Source organism: Ochotona princeps, chromosome 6 (assembly GCF_030435755.1).
Source record: "Ochotona princeps isolate mOchPri1 chromosome 6, mOchPri1.hap1, whole genome shotgun sequence".
NCBI classification, from domain to species: Eukaryota; Metazoa; Chordata; class Mammalia; order Lagomorpha; family Ochotonidae; genus Ochotona; species Ochotona princeps.
In genome coordinates this window covers 2,025,397-2,037,904 of record NC_080837.1, presented here as the reverse complement: position 1 = coordinate 2,037,904, position 12,508 = coordinate 2,025,397, and the positions used below count along the sequence as shown (strand labels likewise).

The 12,508-nt window shown below is 42.4% G+C and overlaps 1 protein-coding gene across 1 annotated transcript in view; it reads left to right on the top strand.

Moving 5' to 3' along the window:
• ARIH1 (ariadne RBR E3 ubiquitin protein ligase 1) overlaps nt 1-8,680 on the top strand; it is a 78,443-nt gene extending 69,763 nt beyond the window's left edge. Inside the window, exons 12-14 of the mRNA XM_004594662.3 lie at nt 3,194-3,454; nt 6,517-6,629; nt 7,365-8,680. Coding sequence (XP_004594719.1) covers nt 3,194-3,454; nt 6,517-6,629; nt 7,365-7,449 — 459 coding nt within the window. The 3' untranslated portion in view covers nt 7,450-8,680. The remainder of the gene's footprint in view (nt 1-3,193; nt 3,455-6,516; nt 6,630-7,364) is intronic.
• The last annotated feature ends 3,828 nt before the right edge of the window (nt 8,681-12,508 follow it).

Sequence of the window (12,508 nt, the reverse complement as noted above, 5' to 3'; positions counted from 1 at the left end):
GCCAGAATCTTCAGATACTGTGGGAATATGGGCATGTTTCACATCACTGTATTTATTTAATTCTATGCTTAACAAATGCTACACTTGCTAAATTGGAACATATCACTGCATGCCTGTCTGGCCTTCTGTGTTTTCTCCCTTGCCCTACCCCTTTGTGCAGCTGGCATACTGTTTCCTGGGAGTTGTAGTCTTAGAAGGACTTTCACTGCCTTGGACAGATGCATCTGTCTCGTCTGAAGGAATTGATTTAATATTTCACTCCACGGTGTTGACAGTGGTGGATCTTCTTGCTCTTCTAGAACAGGAGGCAGCATGCTTTTTCTGAGACATCAACTTGGCAGACTGGATGATCCCATGTTGAGTCAGCTGTAGACTTAATAGTGAATGTATGTGACAGTGATGATCCAAGTAAACATTAGTTGCAAAAATGGGCAGCAGCTGAATTTGTGAGCACTGTTGGGGAAGGGTTTAAGCTTCAGATCACTTTTTGGTTTTCTGTTCCATTCTGTGGTATTTGATTGATGAAGTTTGTCTTGCAGTAATGATATGAGTTAGTTGTGAGTTGTTGGTCAAACTAAATCAAGTCCTCTTGCTTCATATATTTCAATATGGTAGTTTATATTTTTTTCCATTCTTGAGCATTTTACAGGCTTGCAAATATTAGTTGTGGCTGTAGTGATTATATTTAACAAGTACCTCTAAATCATTTTCTTCCAGTCAGATCCTGGAAAAACCAAGAGTACTTACAAGTTCATTGCCTGTAGAGATTTATGCAATGGGGGAATTAGTATGTGGATTACTTTCCTACTGTGATAATACTAAAGAAATCTAGACCAGGACTTGGATGGGCCCCCTAAGCTGACTGAAATGGTTTCTCTTTTTTTCTTTCTTTAAATTTATTTATTCAAATTTTAGTTTTCTTTGATTTGAAAGCAGCCAGATAGATGTTGCGTCTGCTGGTGTACTCCCAAAGTGCCTGCAGCAGCCAATACTAGACTAGGCTGTAGCCAGAAATCCGAGTTCTGCTGAGGGTGGGTGCCACAGGCCACAGGTCTAGTTCTAGCCGTTGCGGCCATTGCAGGAGTGAACCAGCAGATGAAAAATAGATATCTCTGCCTCTCCTCTCTGAAAATCTGCCCCACAAATTAAATAAATAAATCTTGTAAAAAGAAAAAAAAAGTTTGTGTTCTGGTGTGACAGATTAAACTGCTTCCTGCAACACACCAGATTCCATATATGTACTGTCCTGAGTCTCTGGTGCTCCATTTTGATCCACCTCCCTGCTAATACACCTGGGAAACCAGTAGAGGATGACTCTGTCGCTTGGGCCTCTGCGCCATTTTGGAGACCTGGATGAAACTCCTGGCTTTGGCCTGGCCCAGCCTCCTGTGTTGCCATTTGAGGAGTGAACCAGTGTATGGAGGACCGCTCTCTCCCCATCTCTCTTTTTCTCTGTAATTCCCCCTTTTTGAGTGAATAAAATAAATATTTTGAAAAGAAAGTCAGTCTCCATCTCTCACCTGGGTGGAAGGGGCTCAAACATTTGAACTGTCATCTGCTGTCATTGACAGGAATCTGGATCGGAAGCAGAGGAGCCAGGATTTGAATTAAGCAGTGTTATAAGGGGCAGGATGTCCCAAGCTATGATTTAGCCAGTTTTCCAAATGCATATTCCTATATGAATATGCATATGAAAGCAGTGCTTTATTAGTATCAACCACCAGCATTCAAATTACTCTAATAATCCCTTCAGTTTTGTTTTATCAAACTGTGACCCACACAGGTCTGTAAATTCATTGGGTTTAATTTCTGTCCCTTCTATTCCTCATACCCTTTTCCTTTTTCCCTGTGCCAATTTTAGAAAATACTGGGGCATTTTCAGTACCTATGAAATTGTGTCATGTAATGCAATGTAATTAATGAATAAATGAATATATATTTAAAAAAAAAAAAGATAATACTGGGGCATTTTGTCCTATAGAATTACCCATCTTCGGGATTTTTCATGATTGCAACTCTTTGGTGGCTTATTCCAGAAACCTGATCGAACAGTATAACAATTATTTGCTATTGCATTATACTAGCAGTTACATGATATGTTCTGACCTCTGTTCTACTTAAAAATATTTCTGCTTCTTGCCTGTTTTAGATTTATTGCACACTGTAAAACAAAGCTATGCTATCCAGCAGAACTTTCTTGTGATGATGGAAATGTTCTTTATCACCACTGTTCTATTTGGTAATTACTAAAAATTTAAATAGCCACATGTGGCTCATGGCTGCTGTATTGAAAGTACAGTTACAGGATGTTCAAAGCAGTATTAAACAACAAAGGTAGCAGTAGTTGTCTGTTCATTAAATAAGTATACTTTTATCAGTAAATATGTCAACTTGTTAATTGCTATTTTTAATCGACAAATTCTAATATTTAACATAAGGTGGTGTTTTAATGTATACATATATAATGTGGGATGATTAAAGAAAGATTAGTAGCGTATCCTTCCCCTCACCTAGTGAGATGCTTGAAATTTACTCTAGTTTTTGTGAAGTAATGTAAATATAGTGTTGATTATACTTGCCCTGCCATGTAGTAGATCTCAGAACTTAATGCTGTCATTATACTTTCATGAACAACTCCCTTGATTTCCTCGTTAACCTCCAGTAACCATCGTTCTCATCTCCACTTGTGTGAGGTCGACTTTTTTTTTCTTTTAACTTCCTGATACGTGAGAGTTTATATTATTTGTCATGGCTTAATGCAGTGTCCTCTAACTTCATTCTTGTTGTTACCTAAGACAAGATTTCCATTTTAAGCCCTGCTAATACTGCATTGTGATTATACCATTTGCTCTTCCCTTAGTGACCCTCCAGGATGCTGAGCTTTAGGTCTTTAGTCAACACAGAAACGTAGGTGTCCCTGAGAGTTCTTTTTTCATATACCTGGAAGAGGAATTACTGAATCATTTTGTGGTTTCGTTTAGGTTTTTGAAGCTGCTTGGGACAGTTTTCTGTAATGGCAGTATTAACACACATTCCTACCAGCAGTGTGCAGGCATTCCCTTTTGCGTACAGTCTTCACCCACACTTGTTTTATTTTGCCTGTTTAATAAAAAGTCATTGTGATTTATTTGATCAATTTTCCTATATACAGCATGTTGTAATTATGTGGTTATTCTCCTTCTTAATGGGATAGCGCTCGAGGGCAGCCCTGCAGAGGTATCTGTTCTACTGTAATCGCTATATGAACCACATGCAGAGTCTACGCTTCGAGCACAAACTGTATGCTCAGGTGAAGCAGAAGATGGAGGAGATGCAGCAGCACAACATGTCGTGGATTGAGGTGCAGTTCCTCAAGAAAGCTGTGGATGTCCTCTGCCAGTGCCGTGCCACACTCATGTACACTTACGTCTTCGCCTTCTACCTCAAAAAGAATAACCAGTCCATTATCTTTGAGGTAAGGAACTTCCTGGGTGGGGAAGCCCTATCTTGTGTGGAAGGACTGTCTGTAAAGCTCCTGCCTATTCATGAAATGTGTATGAGCATGGGGTTTTCTAGCAATCTGAATATCTGAATTGCCATGATTTCGCGAGCTGGTGATTGGATGTGCATGTTCTAGAGACAGTTCAAATAGGAATCTTGACCACTTTTAGCTGAGCTGGTTTGAAATAATTTACTTCACCTCTGCTGCATTTAAAAATGAAGATGTTGGGAAATTTAAGTAAAATGATCTAGGTACATTGCTTATATGATACCTGGTATAATATTGGCTGAAATCAACATGAAGTTCCTGGGTAACAGCCTTTATGTAAGGGTGGGAAAAGAGTATGAGTATTCAGAAACCCACATCCTATAAATAGAATAACTGAACTCAGTTCTCAGCTCCTATTACTGTTGTTGTTATTGTTGTTGTTACTGTTATTATGTGAAAGGCAGAGAAACAGAGGGAGAAGACAGGCAGGGAGAGAAAAGGTCCAGCCATTGGTTTGCTCCCCAAATGGCTATAATAGCTAGGGCTTAGCTAAGCCAAAGCTGGGAGCCCAGAGTTTCTCTCACATGGGTAACAAGGGGCCTGATATTTGGACCATTGTCTGCTACTTCCTCAGGCACATCAGCAGGGAACTGGATTGCAAGTAGAGCAGCCGAGAAAGGAACCAGCACCCTTGGAATACCATTACCACATTGCCAGCCCATTGTTCTTGACTTTTTAAAGATTTATTTATTTTCATTGCAAAATCAGATTTGCAGAGACAGAGAGAAAGATTTTCCATCCACTGCTTCATTCCCCAAGTGACTGCAATAGCTGGAGCTGAGCTGATCTGAAGCCAGAAACCCGGAACCTCTTCCGGGTCTCCCACACAGGTATAGGGTCTTAAGGCTTTGGGCCGTCCTCAACTGCTTTCCCAGGGCAGAAGCAGGGAGCTGGAAGGGAAGTGTAGCAGTTGGGATACAAGCCGGTGCCATATGGAATCCCGGCAGCTACGAGGCAAAGACTTTAGCCACTGGACTACCACGCCTGGACCCTGTTCTTGACTTGATATTGTCTCCTCCCCAGCTCGACTAATTATGAGCTTTGGGTCAGTGAACTCATCTGTTAGGAGAGCAACTTCTCTTTATTGAAACAATTATTATCTGGTATGGGAGGCTAATATTAGTGGATAAACAGTAACCAAAAGAAGGGTGTGTGTGTGTCTAAGATTCATTTTATTTTTATTAAAAAGGGATTTACAGAGAGAGATAAAGATCTTTTTTTCCATTGGCTCACTCTGCAAGTGACCGCAATTGCTGGAGCTGAGCCCATCCGAAACTAGGAACTCCAAGGCCTTGGGCCATCCCCTGTGGTTTCTCAAGCCATAAGAGGAAGCTGGATAGGAAGTGGAGTAGCTGGGATGCAAACCAGCGCCCATATGGGAAGTTGGTACTTGGAGGTGAAGTACCCAATTGAACCATCACACTAGAAGCATTTATTTTATAGCCAGCAGTTTTAAAAATAATTTTGTATTTTTTTTTAATGTATTTTTTAAAGATTTATTTATTTTTATTGCAAATTTGGATATATACAGAGGGGAGGAGAGAGAGAGAAAGATCCTCTCTGTCCAGTGATTCACTCCTCAAGTGATCGTAACGGCCGGACGTGTTGCTGATGCGAAGCCAGAAGCCAGGAGCTCACAGCTCCTTCCGGGTTTCGCATGCGAGTGCAGGGCCCAGAGGCCCTGGGCTGTCCTTGACCGCCCTCTCAGGCCACAAGCAGGGAACCAGACGGGTAAGCGGGGCCGCCTGGACCAGAACTGGCTGCCATATGGGATCCCGGCACGCCTAAGGCGAGGACTCCAGCCTCTAGGTCACCATGTCGGGCCCTCATTTTAATATTTTTTCCATAGTTGTTGAATGCATGACCATGTGAACCTCTGGTGAGGGTGGGCAGATTAAGTCTGGAGGAAGGTGGTTGGACAAATGTTTCAGGGATTTTTGGGGTTGAAGGGGAAGTGGACCGTCGACCCTTGCTGTCCAGACTGCATCAGCACCTGGGAATGAGGGACAGTCATTTGATTAGCCTTAGATACCCCAGTGCAGGAAGAATGCTCCGAGGGTGTTACTTGAGTGTTTTTGATAGTTCTGAGACATGGTTGGCTTTGTGCACCACAGCTAGGAAAATCTTTTCAAGGTCTAATGGTTGACAAAGTGCATCTTAGTGCAATCACCAACTCAGGAGCGTGCTGCAAAGCTTGGCTGGGAGAATTGTCCAACCTGTTGTGTGCTTTCCATCCTCTGACGAGGCAGTCCATGTCCATCCTCCGCTGGCCTAGATGAGCTGTCTGTCATGTCCCTCATGACACTGCACAGGCATCACCAACCGAGGAGGGCCCAAGCCTGATACATGCTGTCCAAGGCTGGCCACGCATCCTGTGATTTTGCGTGTGTCTGGGGTCCAATCCCAGCATTCTCGTTGGGGAGTTCCCCAAGAAACTTCACCTGGGATGACCTCTGACTTGACTCTTGTGTGCATCAGCCGGTGCAGGGTCAGGTTCAGTCTGTCCCCTGCACCAGCCAAGGCACATACAGGTTGATACAGCTGTCTAGTTAGTTGTGACCCAACCCCGTATCTCACATAAACCAGTAAGTGCTGCAGCCCAGTCTGCCCTCCACAGACATGGTCCTTTGCATGCCAGCAGTTATTCAGTAATCTTCACCAGGCCGCCACCAGCCCAATTGATTTCCATGCCAGCCTGTGCTGTAGCCTAGCCTAGCTGTACCTGTCACTTCATGCATACTGACAGGTGCTGCTGATCTGTCCAACCTTTTCCCCCCCAGTCCTGGTTCGTGTGTCACTATTGATTGGTACAGCCTAGGAGCAAAATGCCCATAGTTCCCCTCCCAGGCATGTTGCCAGACACAAATCTTGCACCTACCCAGGGGCACTGTAGTCTCTCCTGGCAAGACATGCACCCACCCTGTCCTGGCACTTGCAGGCTGGTGTTCTATATAGCCAGAATTTTTATGGTGCAATTCTTCTTGCAGAATAACCAAGCAGATCTAGAGAATGCCACAGAGGTGCTCTCGGGCTACCTCGAACGAGATATTTCCCAAGATTCTCTGCAGGATATAAAGCAGAAAGTACAAGATAAGTACAGGTATGATTTTCCTAAGTATCTGTTGAGCTTCGTCTAGAATGCATTAGAAATGAGATTGGGTGATACTGAATGTGGTTGTGACCTGGCCGGCAGTAGTGGAGAAAGTTCAGTCCTTAACTACTGGCTGACAGAAAGTGAACATTGGGGAAATGTTAGAGAACAGTGTATTTATCTCTGCTCGGAACTCGTTGGGTTATGACTGTAAAGTAAATTTCTTACTCTTGTTTCATCTGTAAGGGAAGATTTGTATTGACAGAAATACATGACACTTGAAATAATACCACCTGCTAAGCTCTAGATTCCTAATGTTTGATTTCTCAACTTGAAACTGCTTGCCCTGAAGTTTTCTTCCTTACAAATCCTAATGTTTTTTAATAGTTGGAGAGGTTTTGAAAATTTGCAAAACTTAAATGAGTAAATAGATGATGAAGTCACTTCTTTCTGTAGGTGGTTGCTTATATATGACCCTGTAAGATTGGATCGTGATTTCTCAAGACCAGTGTTCTAACGTATTAAGGCTCTTAAATGAATCATGGCTTGAAAGAGGTTCCCTCTTTGTTTCGGAAGCAGTTTGATAGATATCTGTTTTGACCTGGAAGTGTGCCTGTAGGGCATGCGTGCTGAGTTCCAGGTCTGGGTGAACTGTACTTTACCTTAGTTAAAAAGAAAAGGAAAATGCCATGTTCTCTCCCTGTCCATTTGTCTCATTCTCGTGTTTTCTCTCTTTGGTTCCAGATACTGCGAGAGTCGCCGGAGGGTTTTGCTGCAGCATGTGCATGAAGGCTATGAGAAAGATCTGTGGGAGTACATTGAGGACTGAGAGTGGCCCCGCATAAAATGAACTCTGAAAACTTTACCATCTAGAGTGCTCATGCAATTAAAACAAAACAAACACAAACAAGGAGGCACTAAGCCTATTCTGACACCACTGGTCTATAGCACCAGAATTCTGTTTTGTTAACGGAAAGTTTAAGTAAATTATATTGTAATAAAAAAAGGTAGATAAACCATTGTACAACAGTATTCTAGGCCGCCAACAAAGTGTGACACACACTAAAAGCCCTCCAACTTTAACTTGTAACGTAGCTTCATTCTCAAAGCTGACTCCTTGTTTATTTTTCTTTTTCCTGAGTGTAGTACACTTAAAAATTACCAACAGCTCCTTGACACTGCTTTTCATGCCCAAACCAGCCGTTTTGTTGTACTTTGGTAAAGGCCTTCTTCCCTCTCCTACCCTGCACCACACAGTGCGCCCACACACACAGACTGATTCTCTCATACTCCAGGTCGTGAGTGAATGATGTACTCCTTGTGAAGCAGATGCTTAGGACAGGAAAGAGGGTAGGCAGCACGAGGATTAAACAAACAAAAATACTTTGTATATGACTTTTAAAAACAAGAGGACAACACAGTATTTTTCAAAAATTGTATATAGCGCATATGCATGGACAAAGCAAGCGTGGCACGTGTTTGCATAATGTTCAATTACAAAAATATTTATTCTTTAAAAATCTTCAAGATTATGTCTATTTGCTGTGCATTTTCTTTTTCAGTTTGTTTATCTTCCTGGGATTGGGTTTGGGATGGAAAGTGTGTACTGATTGTCACTCTGAAGATTCAGAGTATTAGGCACCCCTTCCTGGTTGCTTGGCCCTTCTAGTTGCTGTTTCGGCCCCTGCCTTGAATTCCCAGCTCTTGATGGCAGGGATGGGGGTGCCGCTTCCGGACTCCGTGCTGTGGCCAACAAGGGCTGCCAGGAGGAGTTGCGATGCTGCAGTTCTCACGTGATCCTGTCCCCAGCCTAATCCCTGACGGCCTCCTGCCTCTCCCTTGTCCTGGTGCCCATGTCCTGCACATGGCCATGGGCTGCCCAGGCACCCTTTCACATCCAGAGGGAGCACTCAAAGCTTCTTTTTTCTTTTTGGTTTTCCCTTTGTTGCTGCTTTGAGCCTTTTAAGATTTCAGTTGTGGCTCTTCACTCACCCCTGTCCTACTTAAGGCACCAAACCGAATGTTTTTGCTTTAACTTTAATAAATACCCATTCACTTAGTTTCAGATTGTGAATTTAAAATGGCGAACTCTAAGATTGCTTGTGTGTGCTGCTGTGGGTTCTGTTTGAAGCAGATCCCCCTAGAAGATCATAAATTCCCATCTAGTGCATTTAGATAGAAATCACGGCATTTATGGGAGAGTTAATAATGCATTTTAGCTGTGATGTCCATTTTTATGCTATTTCTACTTCAGAGCTATGTTAAAAGTAAAGGATGGTGGTGGTTTTATTAGCTATATTACCTGTTTGGGCTATTCTGGCCTTGTATTTTTTCAACAGGTCAGCATCCCTCAATCTGTCAGTTTTGTACAGAAGTGCAGAGTGAACTAGGCAACCAGATCAAGAGGTCTGAAGAAGCCTCTTTGTCTTCCTTTAACTGTCTCGTGCCTAGGGAATGTTTCCCATTCGCGAGGCAGCTCTGTCTGCTCTTGCACTGTCCATCTAATTACTCCATTGGGAAGTAGCTTCACTTTCCTCTGGCCTTTTGCCTAAGTTAGGCTTTGCTGAGTCAACCCTACTTTTCCTTTTAGAAAAGGTTGTTACATGAGATGTACTTGCAACTGTTGTTTTCCCATCAACAATCAGTGAATGTTTGCTGAGTGTGTTATGCTGCTTCCTTAATCCACTTGTCGCCTGAGGCCCTGCTTCCCAAGCATCCTACCCCATTCCCCGGCCACCTCAGGTGCATATTGGATTTCAGTGTCTGCTTCTTCCTTTACTCAGCCCTTGCCACTCCCATCATCCAATTCACTTTATTTTTACTCTCATTGACTGCATCAATCTTAAGAGTCACCAAAACTAAGGAGGATTTTTATTTGTTCATTTGTTTGTTTGTTTCTTGAGTAAGTTGCTTTCCCCGGTGACTTTGAGAAGCAGCCAGTGTTGCTATAGGTAATATGTAACTCCCTCAATTGCTTTGTTGTATGTGTGGTGGTTTTTCAAAGTTAACTTTACAGTATCCAGGTTTGAGTGTCATTAAACCCTATTGACACACCCCTCCCCCAGAGTATCCAAAGACAGTGTGTGTGCTGCTTAGCCCGAGGAGGGGACTGCCTGGTGGGTGTGTCCGTCCCTGCGTTTACACAGATTGAGGTTAACTGACCCTTTCTGCTTCCAGGCGTCTGTGTTGGGACAGAATTCCCAGAGCTGGTTGATCTTGTTAGCTGTCCCAGGGCAAGACAACAGAAGGTGAGGGAAGGGGTGCTTCCTCCACTGCACAGTGAGCGCCAGAGTCTCCCGGTCTACTTGAGGTCAGTTAGGTTGTCTTTGGAAAGGTGCATGCTTCCTTGAACACTTCATTGAGCAGCAAATGGACCTGCAATGGTTAAAATTTTCATCCAAAGCTCAGGGCACAAACCACAGTGGCAAGAAGGAGTAGCTTTTATTATCTGAGTCTAAATTTATGTGTAATTTGCTGCAACTATGATCGTGTTTGCTGTATGTTTAAATAAATACCTTTAAATGCACATGTGTATATTTACACACATAGGCAGAAGACTGACTAATTTGTATTGAAATGGTGAAATTGGCAGTGTGCTGCATGGTTCAACCATGGTTAGGAATTGATACTTAGTTGGCAAGAGAAAAGAACTTAATGTAACAAATTCTTAATAGCTACAAATCTCAGTATAGAGCACTTGGGGGATGGGATGGGGTGGGTTGGTGAGACAATCAGATTGGTAAATTGATTAAATGCTCCTAACCCTGTAATTTTGTGCATAGAGCACCCTGTGCTGTGGAAATAACTGTTCTTAGATTTTCATTGTAACTGGACTGTTCAGGTTGCCCACAGGGAAAGAACATTCCTAATTCTAATAAAATAAACTTTTATTTTGTTATTCCATTAGTTATTTATGTTTATTTTTAGAGTTAAGAGAGAGATATGTGGGGGCTAGCAGCTGCTTGCATTATTACGTGCCTTAATCACCATTCCTGTTCACTAGCGAGTGTCAAGATGGGAATCTTCTCTACAGGGAACTGCGAACAAGATCATCCCTCCCCAGTACTTTATTGGTTAACAAACCCTTCAGAGCATCTTCTGGGAGCATCTCCATTTCCATGTCTTGAATATTGAATTTGGATCACTGTATTGCAACAGGGATATATGCTAGATACTCAGATACTTGATTACCAGGGTTTTAAGATAAAGTCATTCTTTTTTAAACTCTGTTAACCTAAAAACTACATGACAGTAGTATTTCCACCCAGCCCATTAGCAAGTCAGTGTTTCCCGATGAAACTTAAGGGAAGGTGCTATCTTAAAGGAGGTCCCAAAGTTGAAGATATTTGTTACTAATATTCTAGGCAGGTCTGTCTGGCATTTACAACAGTGTTTCGTCTTCAAGCACTTTTGACCTATTACCATCTGCAGTGAAGTAGGGATTTCTGTTTTACAAAGGAGGCAATCAAAGTTTGAAGTAGTTAAGTGCTGCAGCAAGTGGTCCACGATTTCTTTGGGTCGTCATCATGCTACCTCTGTGTCTTGTGTTCCTGTTCCAGTCTATGAGTGATGTAGCTTTGAGGACAGAAGCCAGGAGAGTTTATCATGGCTTAGTGCTGTACCTTGGACCACATCCCAGCTGGCCTGCTGCAGGTGGTTACTGTCTCTGATCTTTAATTATTGCAGACTTAGCTAAAAATGTGGTTCTGTTTCCTAGTTAGATCCAGCTGTGGGGGCTCATGTCAGGACTTGAGGGTAGATGGTGGAGCATGGTTGAGTCTGGTCAGTAATACCCAGGTACTTTGCAGTTGTTCCTGGGTATTCCCAGAGTAGGGACTCTGACTAATCTGGGGCTTTCTAGTGTTTGCTGCTTATGTAAAAGTTCAGTATTTATGTGTGGAGCTGTCTTACCTTGGGAGCTGTAAACACATAATAAATACTGGGAATTACGGGAAACCCCCTGGTTCTTTGAGAAACAAGGAAATTTGGACACCTTGGGTTTTTGTATTGTTTCCTTAGGTATGAAGTTGGTATGTATTGGTTTGGCTTTAAGAGATTTGCTGCTAATTACCTACGATGAAACTGCCAGATCAGACGTGCTGTTAGAAATCAGTCGCACGATGCTTACCATAGGAATAAACAAAAGGAGACTACTTAGGGGCTTTCTTGTTTTTAGTTCTTGCGGGTTTCAATTTTTTTAAGTCACCTGTTGAGTTTTTTCTGGTTGTTAGTATTTAAGATGGGAAAAGAGGTGGGGAGGGGTTGGGGGAATCCCACAGCCTATGAAACTGTGTCATAAAATGAAATTAAATAATAAAAAGATGGGAAAAAAGATTGTTGGGAAGAGCAGTTTTTAGACCGCAATACGTATGCTTTAGCATGAGACCATTTTTAGGAAATAGCCACTTGGTTTATAAAATTATTCAGATACTGGTGTGTTACCTCTCAGCTCAGCCTTACTAGTAATTTAGGAATCTCAAACTGTGTAATGACAGGATATGTATTTTAGTAATAAAACTATTCTGCGTTAGATGACCTGTGAGAGAAGCCTGTGAAATCCACTCTTTATGTGAATTCCCTTAATTTTGGAATGGTGGCAGTGCACAGTATTTTAAAACAAGCTGTTACATGCCATCTCCTTGTTAATCTTGCATTGCAGCTCCATGCTGAGGAAGTTATCCTGACTAGTGGTTCTCAACCTGGTCCTTGTGTGGGAAGCTTAGAGAAAATAGGGATGCTTGAGGGACACTGCTTGGAACTTGATTTGACTACTGGGGTTTGTGAGCTGGGTGTCAGTAGTGTTTAGGAGCTCCCCCCACACCTTAGATTTTATTTTTATTGGAAAGGAAAGTTTACAGAGGAGAGACAAACATCTTCGATCCACTGAT